The 21966-nt window shown below is 65.0% G+C and overlaps 1 protein-coding gene across 7 annotated transcripts in view; it reads right to left on the reverse strand.

Annotated features, from left to right (window-relative positions):
• nexn (nexilin (F actin binding protein)) overlaps positions 1 to 21966 on the reverse strand; it is a 127945-nt gene that overhangs the window by 56685 nt on the left and 49294 nt on the right. For all 7 annotated transcript variants that reach the window (XM_087990410.1, XM_043698696.2, XM_043698700.2 and 4 more), the window contains one exon: positions 20013 to 20101. In XM_087990410.1, the coding sequence (XP_087846536.1) occupies positions 20013 to 20039 (27 nt within the window). In that variant the 5' untranslated portion in view covers positions 20040 to 20101. The remainder of the gene's footprint in view (positions 1 to 20012; positions 20102 to 21966) is intronic.

Consider the following 21966-nt stretch of genomic DNA (forward strand, 5'->3'; position numbering starts at 1 on the left):
CCTCACCCCACACAGCCCCATTCCCTCACCCCACACAGCCCCATTCCCTCCCCCCTCAGCCCCATTCCCTCCCCTCTCAGCCCCATTCCCTCCCCCCCTCAGCCCCATTCCCTCCTCCCACACAGCCCCATTTCCTCCCCCCACACAGCCCCATTCCCTAGCCCCCACACAGCCCCATTCCCTTGCCCACACACAGCCCCATTCCCTACCCCCTCAGCCCTATTCCCCCCTCCCACACAGCCCTTTACCCCCCCCCACACAGCCCCATCCCCCCCCCCACACAGCCCCATCCCCCCCCCACACAGCCCCATCCCCCCCCTCACAGCCCTATCCCCTCCCCTCACAGCCCCATCTTCCCCCCCCTCACAGCCCCATCTTCCCCCACCTCACAGCCCCATCTTCCCCCCCCCACCTCACAGCCCCATCTTCCCCCCCCCTCACAGCCCCATCTTCCCCCACATCACAGCCCCATTTCCCCCCCCCCTCACAGCCCCATCTTCCCCCCCCCACAGCCCCATCTTCCCCCCCCCCCCACAGCCCCATCTTCCCCCCCCCCTCACAGCCCCATCTTCCCCCCGACCACACAGCCCCATCTTCCCCCCCACCACACAGCCCCATCTTCCCCCCCCACCACACAGCCCCATCTTCCCCCCCCAACACAGCCCCATTCCCCCCCACACAGCCCCATTCCCCCCCCACACAGCCCCATTCCCCCCCCACACAGCCCCATTCCCCCCCCCCACACAGCCCCATTCCCCCCCACACAGCCCCATTCCCCCCCCCACACAGCCCCATTCCCCCCCCCACACAGCCCCATTCCCCCCCAACACAGCCCCATTCCCCCCCACACAGCCCCATTCCCCCCCCACACAGCCCCATTCCCCCCCCACACAGCCCCATTCCCCCCCCCACACAGCCCCATTCCCCCCCCCACAGCCCCATTCCCTCCCCCCAACAGCCCCATTCCCTCCCAAAGCCCCATTCCCTCCCCCCAACAGCCCCATTCCCTCCCCGCTCACAGCCCCATTCCCTCGCCGCTCACAGCCCCATTCCCTTCCCCCCCACACAGCCCCATTCCCTCCCCTCCCACACAGCCCCATTCCCTCCCACACAGCCCCATTCCCTCCCCCCACACAGCCCCATTCCCTCCCCCCACACAGCCCCATTCCCTCCCCCCACACAGCCCCATTCCCCCCTCCCACACAGCCCCATTCCCTCCCCCCACACAGCCCCATTCCCTCCCCCCACACAGCCCCATTCTCTCCCCCCACACTGCCCCATTCCTCCCCCCCACAGAGCCCCATCTTCCCCCCCCTCACAGCCCCATCTTCCTCCCCCTCACAGCCCCATCTTCCTCCCCCCCTCACAGCCCCATCTTCCTCCCCCCCCCCACAGCCCCATCTTCCCCCCCCCCACAGCCCCATTATCCCCCCCCTCACAGCCCCATCTTCCCACCCCTCACAGCCCCATCTTCCCCCTCCCCTCACAGCCCCATCTCCCCCCCCTCACAGCCCCATTCCCTCCCCCCTCACAGCCCCATTCCCTCCCCCCTCACAGCCCCATTCCCTCACCCCACACAGCCCCATTCCCTCACCCCACACAGCCCCATTCCCTCCCCCCTCAGCCCCATTCCCTCCCCTCTCAGCCCCATTCCCTCCCCCCCTCAGCCCCATTCCCTCCTCCCACACAGCCCCATTTCCTCCCCCCACACAGCCCCATTCCCTAGCCCCCACACAGCCCCATTCCCTTGCCCACACACAGCCCCATTCCCTACCCCCTCAGCCCTATTCCCCCCTCCCACACAGCCCTTTACCCCCCCCCACACAGCCCCATCTTCCCCCCCCCTCACAGCCCCATCCCCCCCCCACACAGCCCCATCCCCCCCCTCACAGCCCTATCCCCTCCCCTCACAGCCCCATCTTCCCCCCCCTCACAGCCCCATCTTCCCCCACCTCACAGCCCCATCTTCCCCCCCCCACCTCACAGCCCCATCTTCCCCCCCCCTCACAGCCCCATCTTCCCCCACATCACAGCCCCATTTCCCCCCCCCTCACAGCCCCATCTTCCCCCCCCCACAGCCCCATCTTCCCCCGCCCCCACAGCCCCATCTTCCCCCCCCCCTCACAGCCCCATCTTCCCCCCGACCACACAGCCCCATCTTCCCCCCCACCACACAGCCCCATCTTCCCCCCCCACCACACAGCCCCATCTTCCCCCCCCAACACAGCCCCATTCCCCCCCACACAGCCCCATTCCCCCCCCACACAGCCCCATTCCCCCCCCACACAGCCCCATTCCCCCCCCCACACAGCCCCATTCCCCCCCACACAGCCCCATTCCCCCCCCCACACAGCCCCATTCCCCCCCCCACACAGCCCCATTCCCCCCCCCACACAGCCCCATTCCCCCCCACACAGCCCCATTCCCCCCCACACACAGCCCCATTCCCCCCCACACAGCGCCATCCCCCCCCACACAGCCCCATCCCCCCCCACACAGCCACATCCCCCCCCCCACACAGCCCCATCCCCCCCCACACAGCCACATCCCCCCCCCACACAGCCCCATCCCCCCCCACACAGCCCCATCCCCCCCCACACAGCCCCATCCCCCCCCACACAGCCCCACCCCCCCCCCACACAGCCCCATACCCCCCCACACAGCCCCACCCCCCGCCACACAGCCCCACCCCCCCCCCACACAGCCCCATCCCCCCCCACACAGCCCCACCCCCCCCACACAGCCCCACCCCCCCCACACACAGCCCCATACTCCCCCACACAGCCCCACCCCCCCACACAGCCCCATACCCCCCCACATAGCCCCATACCCCCCCACACAGCCCCACCCCCCCCACACAGTCCCATCCCCCCCACACACAGCCCCATTCCCCCCCCACACAGCCCCATCCCCCCCCACACAGCCCCATCCCCCCCCCACACAGCCCCATCCCCCCCCCACACAGCCCCATCCCCCCCCCACACAGCCCCATCCCCCCCTACACAGCCCCACCCCCCCCACACAGCCCCACCCCCCCCACACACAGCCCCATACCCCCCCACACAGCCGCACCCCCCCCACACAGCCCCATCCCCCCCACACACAGCCCCATCCCCCCCCCACACAGCCCCATTCCCCCCCCACACAGCCCCATCCCCCCCCACACAGCCCCATCCCCCCCCACACAGCCCCATCCCCCCCCCACACAGCCCCATCCCCCCCCCACGCAGCCCCATCCCCCCCCCCACACAGCCCCATCCCCCCCACACAGCCCCATCCCCCCCCCACACAGCCCCATCCCCCCCCCACACAGCCCCACCCCCCCCACACAGCCCCATCCCCCCCACACAGCCCCATCCCCCCCACACACAGCCCCACCCCCTCCACACAGCCCCACCCCCGCACACAGCCCCACCCCCCCCACACAGCCCCACCCCCCCCCACACAGCCCCACCTCCCCCACACAGCCCCATTCTCCCCACTCCCCACCCCCCACACGCCCCTTCCCTCCCCCCACAGCCCCATTCACCCCACCCCCCACATGCCCCTTCCCTCCCCCCACAGCCCCATTCACCCCACCCCCCACACGCCCCTTCCCTCCCCCCACAGCCCCATTCACCACACCCATCACACGCCCCTTCCCTCCCCTCCCCCCACAGCCCCAGTCTCCCCCCCCTCCCCCCACAGCCCCAGTCTCACCCCCCACCACAGCTTAATTCCCTCACCACAGCCCATTCTTCCCCCCTACAGCCCCATTCCCTCCCCACAACAGCCCCATTCCCTCCCCACAACAGCCCCATTCCCTCCCCCCTCACAGCCCCATTCCCTCCCCCCTCACAGCCCCATTCCCTCACCCCACACAGCCCCATTCCCTCCCCCCCTCAGCCCCATTCCCTCTTCCCACACAGCCCCATTTCCTCCCCCCACACAGCCCCATTCCCTTGCCCCCACACAGCCCCATTCCCTTGCCCACACACAGCCCCATTCCCTACCCCCTCAGCCCTATTCCCCCCTCCCACACAGCCCTTTCCCCCCTCCCACACAGCCCCATTCCCTCCCCCCACACAGCCCCATTCCCTCCCCCCACACTGCCCCATTCCCTCCCCATTCCCTCCCCCTCCACACTGTCCCATCTTCCCCCCCCCCACACAGCTCCATCCTCCCCCCCCCCCCACACAGCTCCATCCTCCCCCTCTCACAGCCCCATCTTCCCCCCGCCACACAGCCCCATCTTCCCCCCCCCCCACACAGCCCCATCTTCCCCCCCCCACACAGCCCCATCTTCCCCCCCCCACACAGCCCCATCTCCCCCCCCCACACAGCCCCATCTTCCCCCCCCACACAGTCCCATCTTCCCCCCCCCCACACAGTCCCATCTTCCCCCCACCACACAGTCCCATCTCCCCCCCCCCACACAGTCCCATCTCCCCCCCCACACATGCCCATCTCCCCCCCCACACAGTCCCATCTCCCCCCCCCACACAGTCCCATCTCCCCCCCCACACTGTCCCATCTCCCCCCCTCACACAGCCCCATCTCCCCCCCCCACACAGCCCCATCTCCCCCCCCACACAGCCCCATCTCCCCCCCCACACAGCCCCATTCCCCCCCCCCCCACAGCCCCATTCCCCCCCCACACAGCCCCATTCCCCCCCACACACAGCCCCATTCCCCCCCCACACAACCACACCCCCCCCTCACAGCCCCACCCCCCACCCCCACAGCCCCATCTCCCCCGCCTCACAGCCCCATCCCCCCTCACAGCCCCATCCCCCCTCACAGCCCCATCTTCCCCCCCCCTCACAGCCCCATCCGCCCCCTCACAGCCCCATCTTCCCCCCCCTCACAGCCCCATCTTCCCCCCCCCCCCACAGCCCCATCTTCCCCCCCCCCACAGCCCCATCTTCCCCCCCCCCCACAGCCCCATTTTCCCCCCCCTCACTGCCCCATCTTCCCCCCCCCCCCACAGCCCCATCTTCCCCCCCTCACAGCCCCATCTTCCCCCCCCCACACAGCCCCATCTTCCCCCCCCTCACAGCCCCATCTTCCCCCCCCCCACAGCCCCATCTTCCCCCCCCACAGCCCCATCTTCCTCCCCCCCCACAGCCCCATCTTCCTCCCCCCCCACAGCCCCATCTTCCTCCCCCCCACAGCCCCATCTTCCCCCCCCCCCACAGCCCCATCTGCCCCCCTCACAGCCCCATCCCCCCCCTCACAGCCCCATCCCCCCCCTCACAGCCCCATCTTCCCTTCCCTCACAGCCCCATCTTCCCCCCCCCTCACAGCCCCATCTTCCCCCCCCCTCACAGCCCCATCTTCCCCCCCCCCCCCACAGCCCCATCATCCCCCCCCCCCTCACAGCCCCATCTTCCCCCCCCCCTCACAGCCCCATCTTCCCCCCGACCACACAGCCCCATCTTCCCCCCCACCACACAGCCCCATCTTCCCCCCCCACCACACAGCCCCATCTTCCCCCCCCACCACACAGCCCCATGTTCCCCCCCCACCACACAGCCCCATCTTCCCCCCCACCACACAGCCCCATCTTCCCCCCCACCACACAGCCCCATCTTCCCCCCCCCCACACAGCCCCATCTTCCCCCCCCCCCACACAGCCCCACTCCCCCCCACACACAGCCCCATTTCCCCCCCCCCACACAGCCCCATCCCCCCCCCACACAGCCCCATCCCCCCCCACACAGCCCCATCCCCCCCCACACAGCCCCATCCCCCCCCCACACAGCCCCATCACCCCCCACACAGCCCCATCCCCCCCCACACAGCCCCATCCCCCCCACACAGCCCCATCCCCCCCCACACAGCCCCACCCCCCCCACACAGCCCCACCCCCCCCCACACAGCCCCATCCCCCCCCACACAGCCCCATCCCCACCCCCACACAGCCCCATCCCCCCCCACACAGCCACATCCCCCCCCCCACACAGCCACATCCCCCCCCCACACAGCCACATCCCCCCCCACACAGCCCCATCCCCCCCCACACAGCCCCACCCCCCCCACACAGCCCCACCCCCCACACAGCCCCACCCCCCCCCACACAGCCCCACCCCCCCCACACAGCCCCATACCCCCCCACACAGCCCCACCCCACGCCACACAGCCCCATCCCCCCCCACACAGCCCCATCCCCCCCCACACAGCCCCATCCCCCCCAAACAGCCCCATCCCCCCCCACACAACCCCACCCCCCCACACAGCCCCACCCCCCCCACACAGCCCCACCCCCCCACACAGCCCCACCCCCCCCACACAGCCCCACCCCCCCCACACAGCCCCATACCCCCCCCACACAGCCCCACCCCACGCCACACAGCCCCATCCCCCCCCACACAGCCCCATCCCCCCCACACAGCCCCATCCCCCCCACACAGCCCCATCCCCCCCCACACAACCCCACCCCCCCCACACAGCCCCACCCCCCCACACACAGCCCCATACCCCCCCCACACAGCCCCACCCCCCCCACACAGCCCCATCCTCCCCACACACAGCCCCATCCCCCCCCCACACAGCCCCATTCCCCCCCCACACAGCCCCATCCCCCCCACACAGCCCCATCCCCCCCCACACAGCCCCATCCCCCCCCACACAGCCCCATCCCCCCCCCACACAGCCCCATCACCCCCCACACACAGCCCCACGCCCCCCACACAGCCCTATCCCCCCCCACACAGCCCCACCCCCCCCCCACACAGCCCCATCCCCCCCCACACAGCCCCACCCCCCCCCACACAGCCCCATCCCCCCCCACACAGCCCCATCCCCCCCCACACAGCCCCACCCCCTCCACACAGCCCCATCCCCCCCCCACACAGCCCCATCCCCCCCCCACACAGCCCCATCCCCCCCCACACAGCCCCATCCCCCCCCACACAGCCCCACCCCCTCCACACAGCCCCATCCCCCCCCCCACACAGCCCCATCCCCCCCCCACACAGCCCCATCCCCCCCACACAGCCCCATCCCCCCCCACACAACCCCACCCCCCCCACACAGCCCCACCCCCCCACACACAGCCCCATACCCCCCCCACACAGCCCCACCCCCCCCACACAGCCCCATCCTCCCCACACACAGCCCCATCCCCCCCCCACACAGCCCCATTCCCCCCCCACACAGCCCCATCCCCCCCACACAGCCCCATCCCCCCCCACACAGCCCCATCCCCCCCCACACAGCCCCATCCCCCCCCACACAGCCCCATCCCCCCCCCACACAGCCCCATCACCCCCCACACACAGCCCCACGCCCCCCACACAGCCCTATCCCCCCCCACACAGCCCCACCCCCCCCCCCACACAGCCCCATCCCCCCCCACACAGCCCCACCCCCCCCCACACAGCCCCATCCCCCCCCACACAGCCCCATCCCCCCCCACACAGCCCCACCCCCTCCACACAGCCCCATCCCCCCCCCACACAGCCCCATCCCCCCCCCACACAGCCCCATCCCCCCCCACACAGCCCCATCCCCCCCCCACACAGCCCCACCCCCTCCACACAGCCCCATCCCCCCCCCCACACAGCCCCATCCCCCCCCCCACACAGCCCCATCCCCCCCCCACACAGCCCCATCCCCCCCCCACACAGCCCCATCCCCCCCCCACAGCCCCATCCCCCCCCACACAGCCCCATCCCCCCCCCACACAGCCCCAACCCCCCCCACACAGCCCCAACCCCCCCCACACAGCCCCATCCCTCCCCACACAGCCCCATCCCCCCCCACACAGCCCCATCCCCCCCACACACAGCCCCACCCCCTCCACACAGCCCCACCCCCGCACACAGCCCCACCCCCCCCCACACAGCCCCACCTCCCCCACACAGCCCCATTCTCCCCACTCCCCACCCCCCACACGCCCCTTCCCTCCCCCCACATGCCCCTTCCCTCCCCCCACAGCCCCATTCACCCCACCCCCCACACGCCCCTTCCCTCCCCCCACAGCCCCATTCACCACACCCATCACACGCCCCTTCCCTCCCCTCCCCCCACAGCCCCAGTCTCCCCCCCCTCCCCCCACAGCCCCAGTCTCACCCCCCACCACAGCTTAATTCCCTCACCACAGCCCATTCTTCCCCCCTACAGCCCCATTCCCTCCCCACAACAGCCCCATTCCCTCCCCACAACAGCCCCATTCCCTCCCCCCTCACAGCCCCATTCCCTCCCCCCTCACAGCCCCATTCCCTCACCCCACACAGCCCCATTCCCTCCCCCCTCAGCCCCATTCCCTCCCCCCCTCAGCCCCATTCCCTCCTCCCACACAGCCCCATTTCCTCCCCCCACACAGCCCCATTCCCTTGCCCCCACACAGCCCCATTCCCTTGCCCACACACAGCCCCATTCCCTACCCCCTCAGCCCTATTCCCCCCTCCCACACAGCCCTTTCCCCCCTCCCACACAGCCCCATTCCCTCCCCCCACACAGCCCCATTCCCTCCCCCCACACTGCCCCATTCCCTCCCCATTCCCTCCCCCTCCACACAGTCCCATCTTCCCCCCCCCCCACACAGCTCCATCCTCCCCCCCCCCACACAGCTCCATCCTCCCCCCCTCACAGCCCCATCTTCCCCCCGCCACACAGCCCCATCTTCCCCCCCCCACACAGCCCCATCTTCCCCCCCCAACACAGCCCCATCTTCCCCCCCCCACACAGCCCCATCTCCCCCCCCCACACAGCCCCATCTTCCCCCCCCCACACAGTCCCATCTTTCCCCCCCCCCCCCACACAGTCCCATCTTCCCCCCACCACACAGTCCCATCTCCCCCCCCCACACAGTCCCATCTCCCCCCCCACACATGCCCATCTCCCCCCCCACACAGTCCCATCTCCCCCTCCCACACAGTCCCATCTCCCCCCCCACACTGTCCCATCTCCCCCCCTCACACAGCCCCATCTCCCCCCCCACACAGCCCCATCTCCCCCCCCACACAGCCCCATCTCCCCCCCCACACAGCCCCATCTCCCCCCCCACACAGCCCCATTCCCCCCCCCACACAGCCCCATTCCCCCCCCACACAACCACACCCCCCCCTCACAGCCCCACCCCCCACCCCCACAGCCCCATCTCCCCCGCCTCACAGCCCCATCCCCCCTCACAGCCCCATCCCCCCTCACAGCCCCATCTTCCCCCCCTCACAGCCCCATCCGCCCCCCCACAGCCCCATCTTCCCCCCCTCACAGCCCCATCTTCCCCCCCCCACACAGCCCCATCTTCCCCCCCCTCACAGCCCCATCTTCCCCCCCCCCACAGCCCCATCTTCCCCCCCCACAGCCCCATCTTCCTCCCCCCCCACAGCCCCATCTTCCTCCCCCCCCACAGCCCCATCTTCCTCCCCCCCACAGCCCCATCTTCCCCCCCCCCCACAGCCCCATCTGCCCCCCTCACAGCCCCATCCCCCCCCTCACAGCCCCATCCCCCCCCTCACAGCCCCATCTTCCCTTCCCTCACAGCCCCATCTTCCCCCCCCCTCACAGCCCCATCTTCCCCCCCCCTCACAGCCCCATCTTCCCCCCCCCCCCCACAGCCCCATCATCCCCCCCCCCTCACAGCCCCATCTTCCCCCCCCCCTCACAGCCCCATCTTCCCCCCGACCACACAGCCCCATCTTCCCCCCCACCACACAGCCCCATCTTCCCCCCCCACCACACAGCCCCATCTTCCCCCCCCACCACACAGCCCCATGTTCCCCCCCCACCACACAGCCCCATCTTCCCCCCCACCACACAGCCCCATCTTCCCCCCCACCACACAGCCCCATCTTCCCCCCCACCACACAGCCCCATCTTCCCCCCCCCCACACAGCCCCATCTTCCCCCCCCCCACACAGCCCCACTCCCCCCACACACAGCCCCATTTCCCCCCCCCCACACAGCCCCATCCCCCCCCCACACAGCCCCATCCCCCCCCACACAGCCCCATCCCCCCCCACACAGCCCCATCCCCCCCCCACACAGCCCCATCACCCCCCACACAGCCCCATCCCCCCCCACACAGCCCCATCCCCCCCACACAGCCCCATCCCCCCCCACACAGCCCCACCCCCCCCACACAGCCCCACCCCCCCCCCACACAGCCCCATCCCCCCCCACACAGCCCCATCCCCACCCCCACACAGCCCCATCCCCCCCCACACAGCCACATCCCCCCCCCCACACAGCCACATCCCCCCCCCACACAGCCACATCCCCCCCCACACAGCCCCATCCCCCCCCACACAGCCCCACCCCCCCCACACAGCCCCACCCCCCCCACACAGCCCCACCCCCCACACAGCCCCACCCCCCCCCACACAGCCCCACCCCCCCCACACAGCCCCATACCCCCCCACACAGCCCCACCCCACGCCACACAGCCCCATCCCCCCCCACACAGCCCCATCCCCCCCCACACAGCCCCATCCCCCCCAAACAGCCCCATCCCCCCCCACACAACCCCACCCCCCCACACAGCCCCACCCCCCCCACACAGCCCCACCCCCCCACACAGCCCCACCCCCCCCACACAGCCCCACCCCCCCCACACAGCCCCATACCCCCCCCACACAGCCCCACCCCACGCCACACAGCCCCATCCCCCCCCACACAGCCCCATCCCCCCCACACAGCCCCATCCCCCCCACACAGCCCCATCCCCCCCCACACAACCCCACCCCCCCCACACAGCCCCACCCCCCCACACACAGCCCCATACCCCCCCCACACAGCCCCACCCCCCCCACACAGCCCCATCCTCCCCACACACAGCCCCATCCCCCCCCCACACAGCCCCATTCCCCCCCCACACAGCCCCATCCCCCCCACACAGCCCCATCCCCCCCCACACAGCCCCATCCCCCCCCACACAGCCCCATCCCCCCCCCACACAGCCCCATCACCCCCCACACACAGCCCCACGCCCCCCACACAGCCCTATCCCCCCCCACACAGCCCCACCCCCCCCCCCACACAGCCCCATCCCCCCCCACACAGCCCCACCCCCCCCCACACAGCCCCATCCCCCCCCACACAGCCCCATCCCCCCCCACACAGCCCCACCCCCTCCACACAGCCCCATCCCCCCCCCACACAGCCCCATCCCCCCCCACACAGCCCCATCCCCCCCCACACAGCCCCACCCCCTCCACACAGCCCCATCCCCCCCCCCACACAGCCCCATCCCCCCCCCACACAGCCCCATCCCCCCCCACACAGCCCCATCCCCCCCAAACAGCCCCATCCCCCCCCACACAACCCCACCCCCCCACACAGCCCCACCCCCCCCACACAGCCCCACCCCCCCACACAGCCCCACCCCCCCCACACAGCCCCACCCCCCCCACACAGCCCCATACCCCCCCCACACAGCCCCACCCCACGCCACACAGCCCCATCCCCCCCCACACAGCCCCATCCCCCCCACACAGCCCCATCCCCCCCACACAGCCCCATCCCCCCCCACACAACCCCACCCCCCCCACACAGCCCCACCCCCCCACACACAGCCCCATACCCCCCCCACACAGCCCCACCCCCCCCACACAGCCCCATCCTCCCCACACACAGCCCCATCCCCCCCCCACACAGCCCCATTCCCCCCCCACACAGCCCCATCCCCCCCACACAGCCCCATCCCCCCCCACACAGCCCCATCCCCCCCCACACAGCCCCATCCCCCCCCACACAGCCCCATCCCCCCCCCACACAGCCCCATCACCCCCCACACACAGCCCCACGCCCCCCACACAGCCCTATCCCCCCCCACACAGCCCCACCCCCCCCCCACACAGCCCCATCCCCCCCCACACAGCCCCACCCCCCCCCACACAGCCCCATCCCCCCCCACACAGCCCCATCCCCCCCCACACAGCCCCACCCCCTCCACACAGCCCCATCCCCCCCCCACACAGCCCCATCCCCCCCCCACACAGCCCCATCCCCCCCCACACAGCCCCATCCCCCCCCCACACAGCCCCACCCCCTCCACACAGCCCCATCCCCCCCCCCACACAGCCCCATCCCCCCCCCCACACAGCCCCATCCCCCCCCCACACAGCCCCATCCCCCCCCCCACACAGCCCCATCCCCCCCCCCACACAGCCCCATCCCCCCCCACACAGCCCCATCCCCCCCCCACACAGCCCCAACCCCCCCCACACAGCCCCAACCCCCCCCACACAGCCCCATCCCTCCCCACACAGCCCCATCCCCCCCCACACAGCCCCATCCCCCCCACACACAGCCCCACCCCCTCCACACAGCCCCACCCCCGCACACAGCCCCACCCCCCCCCACACAGCCCCACCTCCCCCACACAGCCCCATTCTCCCCACTCCCCACCCCCCACACGCCCCTTCCCTCCCCCCACATGCCCCTTCCCTCCCCCCACAGCCCCATTCACCCCACCCCCCACATGCCCCTTCCCTCCCCCCACAGCCCCATTCACCCCACCCCCCACACGCCCCTTCCCTCCCCCCACAGCCCCATTCACCACACCCATCACACGCCCCTTCCCTCCCCTCCCCCCACAGCCCCAGTCTCCCCCCCCTCCCCCCACAGCCCCAGTCTCACCCCCCACCACAGCTTAATTCCCTCACCACAGCCCATTCTTCCCCCCTACAGCCCCATTCCCTCCCCACAACAGCCCCATTCCCTCCCCACAACAGCCCCATTCCCTCCCCCCTCACAGCCCCATTCCCTCCCCCCTCACAGCCCCATTCCCTCACCCCACACAGCCCCATTCCCTCCCCCCTCAGCCCCATTCCCTCCCCCCCTCAGCCCCATTCCCTCCTCCCACACAGCCCCATTTCCTCCCCCCACACAGCCCCATTCCCTTGCCCCCACACAGCCCCATTCCCTTGCCCACACACAGCCCCATTCCCTACCCCCTCAGCCCTATTCCCCCCTCCCACACAGCCCTTTCCCCCCTCCCACACAGCCCCATTCCCTCCCCCCACACAGCCCCATTCCCTCCCCCCACACTGCCCCATTCCCTCCCCATTCCCTCCCCCTCCACACAGTCCCATCTTCCCCCCCCCCACACAGCTCCATCCTCCCCCCCCCCACACAGCTCCATCCTCCCCCCCTCACAGCCCCATCTTCCCCCCGCCACACAGCCCCATCTTCCCCCCCCCACACAGCCCCATCTTCCCCCCCCAACACAGCCCCATCTTCCCCCCCCCACACAGCCCCATCTCCCCCCCCCACACAGCCCCATCTTCCCCCCCCCACACAGTCCCATCTTTCCCCCCCCCCCCACACAGTCCCATCTTCCCCCCACCACACAGTCCCATCTCCCCCCCCCACACAGTCCCATCTCCCCCCCCACACATGCCCATCTCCCCCCCCACACAGTCCCATCTCCCCCTCCCACACAGTCCCATCTCCCCCCCCACACTGTCCCATCTCCCCCCCTCACACAGCCCCATCTCCCCCCCCACACAGCCCCATCTCCCCCCCCACACAGCCCCATCTCCCCCCCCACACAGCCCCATTCCCCCCCCCACACAGCCCCATTCCCCCCCCACACAACCACACCCCCCCCTCACAGCCCCACCCCCCACCCCCACAGCCCCATCTCCCCCGCCTCACAGCCCCATCCCCCCTCACAGCCCCATCCCCCCTCACAGCCCCATCTTCCCCCCCTCACAGCCCCATCCGCCCCCTCACAGCCCCATCTTCCCCCCCCGCCCACAGCCCCATCTTCCCCCCCCCCCACAGCCCCATCTTCCCCCCCCCAACAGCCCCATCTTCCCCCCCCCCCACAGCCCCATCTTCCCCCGCCCATAGCCCCATCTTCCCCCCCCACAGCCCCATCTTCCCCCCCCTCACAGCCCCATCTTCCCCCCCCACACAGCCCCATCTTCCCCCCCCTCACAGCCCCATCTTCCCCCCCCCTCACAGCCCCATCTTCCCCCCTCACAGCCCCATCTCCCCCCCCCCCCCACAGCCCCATCTTCCCCCCCCACAGCCCCATCTTCCCCCCCCACAGCCCCATCTTCCCCCCCCCACAGCCCCATCTTCCCCCCCCCACAGCCCCATCTTCCTCCCCCCCCACAGCCCCATCTTCCTCCCCCCCCACAGCCCCATCTTCCCCCCCCCCACAGCCCCATCTTCCCCCCCCCACAGCCCCATCTCCCCCCCCTCACAGCCCCATCCCCCCCCTCACAGCCCCATCTTCCCTTCCCTCACAGCCCCATCTTCCCCCCCCCTCACAGCCCCATCTCCCCCCCCCTCACAGCCCCATCTTCCCCCCCCCCACAGCCCCATCATCCCCCCCCCCCCACAGCCCCATCTTCCCCCCCCCCCTCACAACCCCATCTTCCCCCCCGACCTCACAGCCCCATCTTCCCCCCGACCACACAGCCCCATCTTCCCCCCACCACACAGCCCCATCTTCCCCCCCACCACACAGCCCCATCTTCCCCCCCCACCACACAGCCCCATCTTCCCCCCCCCACCACACAGCCCCATCTTCCCCCCCACCACACAGCCCCATCTTCCCCCCCCCACACAGCCCCATCTTCCCCCCCCCACACAGCCCCACTCCCCCCCCACACAGCCCCATTTCCCCCCCCACACAGCCCCATTTCCCCCCCCCACACAGCCCCATTCCCCCCCCCCACACAGCCCCATTCCCCCCCCACACAGCCCCATCACCCCCCCACACAGCCCCATCCCCCCCCACACAGCCCCATCCCCCCCCCACACAGCCCCATCCCCCCCCCACACAGCCCCATCACCCCCCACACAGCCCCATCCCCCCCACACAGCCCCATCCCCCCCCACACAGCCCCATCCCCCCCCACACAGCCCCACCCCCCCCACACAGCCCCACCCCCCCCCACACAGCCCCATCCCCCCCCCACACAGCCCCATCACCCCCCACACAGCCCCATCCCCCCCACACAGCCCCATCCCCCCCCACACAGCCCCACCCCCCCCACATAGCCCCACCCCCCCCCACACACAGCCCCATACCCCCCCCACACAGACCCACCCCCCCCCACACAGCCCCATCCCCCCCACACACAGCCCCATCCCCCCCCCTCACAGCCCCATCTTCCCCACCCTCACAGCCCCATCTTCCCCCCCCTCACAGCCCCATCTTCCCCCCCCTTCACAGCCCCATCTTCCCCCCCTTCACAGCCCCATCTTCCCCCCCTCACAGCCCCATCTTCCCCCCATCTTCCCCCCCCTCACAGCCCCATCTTCCCCCCCCTCACAGCCCCATCTTCCCCCCCCTCACAGCCCCATCTTCCCCGCCCTCACAGCCCCATCTTCCCCCCCATCTTCCCCCCCCTCACAGCCCCATCTTCCCCCCCATCTTCCCCCCCTCACAGCCCCATCTTCCCCCCCATCTTCCCCCCCTCACAGCCCCATCTTCCCCCCCTCACAGCCCCATCTTCCCCCCCCTCACAGCCCCATCTTCCCCCCCCCTCACAGCCCCATCTTCCCCCCCCTCACAGCCCCATCTTCCCCCCCTCACAGCCCCATCTTCCCCGACCACAGCCCCATCTTCCCCCCACCCCCCCAAAGCCCCATCTTCCCCCCCCAGCCCACCACAGCCCCATCTTCCCCCCCCCCCACCCCCCCAGCCCCATCTTCTCCCCCCCCCCCCCCCAAGCCCCATAGAGGATTATAAAATAATCAGGGGCATAGATAGGGTAAATAGACAAAGTCTTTTCCTTAGGCTGGGGGAGTCCAGAACTAGAGGGCATAGTTTAGGGTGAGAGGGGAAAGATATAAGAGACCTAAGGGGCAACTTTTTCACGCAGAGGGTGTTGCATGTATGGAATGAGCTGCCAGAGGAAGTGGTGGAGGGCGGCACAATTACAACATTTAAGAGGCATTTGGATGGGTATATGAATAGGAAGGGTTTGGAGGGATATGGGCCGGGTGCTGGCAGGTGGGACTAGATTGGGTTGGGATATCTGGTCGGCGTGGATGAGTTAGACCGAAAGGTCTGTTTCCGTGCTGTACATCTCTATGACACTCAACCCCATTCTCCCTCCTCCACATCTTCCATTGCCCAGACTTGCTCCTTCTCCACCTTGAAGGTCCCTTTCCTTTTCCTCCTTACCCCTTGGAACCCTTTTCTTCCCTCTTCACTTACCTGCTTCCCATTCCCATTCTTCCCCTGCCCCAAAATCCCCTTTTTCCACCCTAATGATCCTCGAGCATTCCACTTTCCCCTCCCCAGCCATTACCACATACTCCACCATACACTCCCCAGTCGAGGCTAACAACAAACTCAGCACAGCCCCTTCCTACTTCTCAGTACCTCAGGGGACTGCATCCACCCTCCACCCTAGAGTATTTTCACTCACTACCCCCTGAGGTGGCCTCATGGAAGGGAGCGAAAGTGAGGACTGCACATGCTGGAGATTAGAGTCGAGAAAAGCACAGCAGGTCAGGCAGCATCCGAGGAGCAGGGGAGTCGACGTCTCAGGAATGAGGCTTGTGGGCCGGGGGGTGGGGTGCTGAGAGATAAATGGGAGGGAGTGAGTGGGGCTTGGGCGGAAAAAGTAGCTGAGAATGTGATAGGTAGATGAAGGTGGGAGGTGGGAAGGTTGGAGAGGAAGGTGGAGCAGATAGATGAGAAGGAAGATGGATAGGTAGGACCACTCAAGAGTGCAGTGCTGAGTTGGAAGTTTGGGACTGGGATAAGGTGGGGGGAGGTGCAATGAAGAAACTGGTAAAATCCACATTGATCCTGTCTGGTTGGAGGGTCCCAAGGCAGAAGATGAGCCGTTCTTCCTTCAGGCGTCGGTGGTTAGGATTTGGCGATGGAGGAGGCCCTGGACCTGCATGTCCTTGATGGAGTGGGAGGGGGAGTTGAAGTGTTCAGCCACAGGGCGGTGGGGTTGGTGGCTGAGGGTGTTCCAGCGATGTTCTCTGAAATGATCCGCAAGTAGACATCCTGTCTCCACAATGTGGAGGAGGCCACATCAGGTGCAATAGATACAGTAGGTGAGGTGTTTGGATGTGCAGGTAAATCTCTGTCGGATGTGGAAGGATCCTTTGGGGCCTTGGATGGAGGTGAGGGTGGGGGAGGTGTGGGAGCAGGATTTGCAGTGGCAGGGGAAGGTGCCAGGAGGGGAAGGTGGGTTTGGGGTGGGTTTGGGGTGGGGGGTGCTTGGATCTGACAAGGGAGTCGTGGAGTGAATGGTCTCTCCGAAATGAAGATTGGGGTGGGGAGAGAAAGATATCCCTAGTGGTGGGGTATGTTTGTAGGTGGCAGAAATGGCGGAGGATGATGCAATGTATCTCGAGGTTGGTGGGGTGGAAGGTGAGGAGCAGGGGAGTTGTTGCGATTGGAGGGTGGGGTTCAAGTGCGGGAAGTGAAGGAAATGTGCTGGAGGGCATCGTTGACCACGTGGGAGGGGCAATTATGATCTTTGAAGAAGGAGGCCATCTGGGATGTTCCACGGTGGAACTGGTCCCCTTCGGAGCAGATGTAGCAGAAGCGGAGGATTTGGGAATACAAGAGGCAGAGTGGGAAGAGAAGTAGTCCCGATAGTTGTGGGAGTCGGTGGGTTTGTGGTAGATATCTGTGTTTGGTTGGTCGCCGGAAATGGAGATGGAGAGGTCTAGGAACGGGAGGGTGATGCCTGAGATGGTCCAGGTGAACTTGAGGTCGAGGTAGAAGGTGTTGGTAAAGTTGACGAACTGTTCAACTCCTCATGGGAGCATGAGATAGAATGAAGGTGGGGAATGGTGCCGGTATAGCTGCAGAAGATAGACTGTTCCACGTACCCGACGAAGAGGCAGGCATAGCTGGGGCCCATGCGGGTGCGCATCGCTACCCCTTTGGTTTGGAGGAAGTGGGAGGATTCGAAGGAGAAGTTGTTAAGGGTGAGGACCAATTCTCCAATCGAATGAGAGTGTCAGTGGAAGGGTACTGGGTTGGGTCATGTGAAAGGAAGAAGTGGAGGGCTTGGAAGCCTTCTTAATGGTGGATAGATGTGTACAGATGTGGGAGGGGGAGCGTCGCTATGTGAGTGTAAGTCACCACCGCACCCCACACCCTCCATTCCACCCCAACCCCCACCTCCCCTATCAAATTCATGGAGCCTGACAATTAGCACCATCTTCATCCCAGCCCACACCTCTTCCCTCTAGTTGGCCCTGGTGATGGGCTTCATTCGTCCTGACAGTGGCAACTTATCTCAAAATACATCACACTCCTCTTCTGTCAGTATGAGACATTGTTGAGATGAAATAATGTAACCTCAATCACCTTCATTCCAAAATTAAACCAACAACCCATAAATATGCATCACCTACAGATCATAAGTGACTGCACTGTCATCACTCATTTTGCATCAGATTTGTAAACCCCTCTCGATCTCTTCAATTCTCCAGAATTGAAACTCGCACTGCCCTTGGAAGTTGCCATAAAGAAACCTCATATCAGCCCACACCTGGTCATCCAGATATTCCACCTTTATATTGAGGGCGAAACCCTAGAAAATACTGAGTCCTTCCCTCTCTCAAATAGGTTGCTAGTGACTGGGAGGACCAACATGACAGCAAAGATCTCCAGAAGACAATGGAAGTTCTTGTGTTCTCATCACACTCCTGGGCTGTGTATCGGTGGCACATGAAGATGCTGGAGCAACTCCAGCAGCAGTACCTCAGCCGCATTCAGTGGAAGGAAAACTCTAATGCCTTTCATGAGGACATCTCCACAAGCATTCAGGCAAAACACCTGGGGAAAAAAAAAACCCACAACGACAACAGATTGGACCCAGATGGTTGAGACTCATTGTCCCAACTCCCAAATGGCCAGTTTTCCAAGGGAGGGGAGGGTGGGGGGTGGGGGCAAAGACACTCAAGACCCTCCTTGAAGCATGTCAGAATTGAGATTGATGATTGGGAGAAGCTTGCTACTGGTCTTTCAGAATGAAGGAAAGCTGTCCACTGTGCTTCTTCACACTTGGGTTCCAATGCGTTAATGATGAGACATGGCGGCGGCAGAGAAGGGAAAATAAAGGAAGCAAATTCACACACTCAGGATTGCGCCATCGCATAGGACCTCCTGCCTCATATGTCCAAACAGGAGGAGGATCAATCTGTTCATCACAACATAACCGAAATCCACAGGCTCCTCCAGCACAGATCTCCTCAAGTTGTTCTTGGGAGTGAGTCTGGATGATAATGGCATATTTCCCTCTTCACCCTCTCATCCTACATAACAGTAACGCACCGAGTATCATTATCTTGTGAAATATTACTTCATTCACACACCAAATGTCCTCAGCAGAGCAAATGGTTAGGCTCGGATTAGAAAGCCTAAATCATTTGCAGAATAAGGCAGGTGTGCTTCAAACCCTGAACAGGCTCTTATCATTAGAACACTAAATAATTTAAGGATTAGTGAGGGAAATTAATAATACCAGACTGTGTTGCATTATTTATGTCCATACAACTTCAAGTGGCCCGTATTTTTATTAGTGTCTTCTTGTGATTTATGGTTGAACATTTTGTATTGGTCTGGCTGAGGGATGTTGGTTGGCAATGCCAATTGGGACCCTACTGGATGCCAACAGTATCATTTCTCTTTCTCTACAGTCCATATTCCTTTTGAAGAGGAGAGGGTGCCTCCTACTGTACTAGTGCGGTATTGCTTCTATCCATGTCCCAGAATCACAGAACTATTATGGTATAAAAGGGGGCTATTCGATCCATCATGTCCGTACCAGCTCTGTTACAGAAGTCCCACCTTTTCCTGTTATATCTTCCAACACATGCCCCTAAAATTACAGCTGAATTAAAGGATGGATCTGTTGCTCAGTGACAAACATGTTCCTTAAATTCCAGGTTAACGCCTTTACTCAGTGGATGGATTGGCAAACATTCATGCAGATGCAGCCATGTTCAAGGACATATATCACTGTATAACTTGAATCACACTAGGATTTCGGAAGAAATTTACTTAATTCTTTTTGAGCAGGAGATACAAACCCTGACCACCGATGAGTTTAGCTCACACACAGCCTTTCTGGACTCACCTTGGCTTTCTGTGCCACGTCAGTCATGGTCGCTCCTGGCTCTTACGGGATCTGATTTCAGTTTAATTGCTTTCAGCCACGTTCCTCGCCTAAATAGAAATCAAAATTACTCCATTACCCTTCAGCACTTGTTCCCATTATAACCGTCCACCTAAAGCCCTAGAATACAGGAGGTTAGAGGCCACACTACTGGATGAGTCATCTCAAAGATGGCATGAGGTCAAGTTCCCTGTGGCCCTGAAAACTCAAGCTCAAGTTTCCAAAACCTAGAAATAAAAGCTGCCCGAGTGACCATGAAGCTGTTGGATTGTGGTGAAAAATTTGACTGGCTCACTATCCTTGGAACAAGGCAACCTGCCATCCTTAGGCAAACATGAGGACTGCAGATGCTGGAGATTAGACTCAAGATTAGAGTGTTGCTGGAAAGCACAGTAGCTCAGGCAAGCAACCAAGAAGCAGGAAAATCAACGTTTCGGGCAGGAGCCCTTCATCAGGAATGAGGTTGGAAGCTTCAGGGATGGATTGACCACCTGTCAATCTTCCTTCCCAACACTCCGCTCCACCGTCCTCTCTGACCTATCATCTTTAACCCCACCCCCATCCATCTATTGCACTCTCAACTACCTTCTCCCCAGCCCCACCCCCTCCCATTTATCTCTTCACCCGAACCCTCCAGCCTCAATCCTGACGAAGGGCTTTTGCCCAAAACGTCAATTTTCCTGCTCCTCTGGCGCTGCCTGACCTGCTGTGCTTTTCCAGCACCACTCTGATCTTGAACGTGCCATCCTTACATGGTCCGGCCTACAGCTGACTCCATACCTACATCAACATAACTGGCTGTTAGCTAACATGGCCAAGCAAACTCACTCTCACTTGTGACAAACAAATGGCTCAAAAAGACACCACCTTCTCAGCATTATGAGGAACTGGCAGTAAACAGCAACGTGGGTCAGTGACTCACAATATTCAAGAATCGATAAGTAACTTAGGCTGTCCTGAAGCTATCGGGGCAAAGGTCAAAGCCAATAAATAGTGCTCTCCCCAGGTAAATAGTGCGGTGAGGAAGGCATATGGCGTACTGGCTTTTATTGGTAGAGGAATTGAGTTCCGGAGTCCTGAGGTCATGATGCAGTTGTATAAGACTCTGGTACGGCCGCATCTGGAATATTGTGTGCAGTTTTGGTCGCCATACTATAGGAAGGATGTGGAGGCATTGGAACAGGTGCAGAGGAGGTTTACCAGGATGTTGCCTGGTATGGAAGGAAAATCATATGAGGAAAGACTGAGGCACTTGGGGCTGTTTTCACTAGAGAAAAGAAGGTTTAGGGGTGACTTGATTGAGGTGTACAAGATGATTAGGGGGTTAGATAGGGTCGACAGTATGAACCTTTTCCCGCGTATTGAGTCGGGTATTACAAGGGGGCATAGCTTTAAATTAAGGGGGGGTAGATATAGGACTGATGTTAGGGGTAGGTTCTTCACTCAGCGAGTCGTTAGTTCATGGAATGCCCTGCCAGTAACAGTGGTGGACTCTCCCTCTTTATGGGCATTTAAGAGGGCATTGGATAGGTATATGGAGGATAGTGGGTTAGTGTAGTTTAGGTGGGCTTGGATCGGCGCAACATCGAGGGCCCAAGGGCCTGTACTGCGCTGTATTCTTCTATGTTCTATGTTCTATGTTCTAATTGGAATAACAGTTGATTACATGAATTGATTTTCTCAATGTCTTGCGTTTTAACATTATAAAGACTGGGCTCATTTTTAAAAATCACACTTTTGTACTAGAAGTGATTTGTGACATGTCTCATCATTGACCGTCAATCATGAACTGGACCAAATGTTTCCAGTGACAGAACCTATCTGCCATGCCTCTATATTTGCATCTGTCACTGCTCTGTCCCACTATTTCTCTGCCCCTCAGTCTTTCCATCTCTAAGTCTGTAGCTTTGTCTCT

The sequence above is a fragment of the Chiloscyllium plagiosum genome, unplaced genomic scaffold, assembly GCF_037043375.1.
Source record: "Chiloscyllium plagiosum isolate Xiang-an unplaced genomic scaffold, Cpla_swu_hap1 HiC_scaffold_9, whole genome shotgun sequence".
NCBI classification, from domain to species: Eukaryota; Metazoa; Chordata; class Chondrichthyes; order Orectolobiformes; family Hemiscylliidae; genus Chiloscyllium; species Chiloscyllium plagiosum.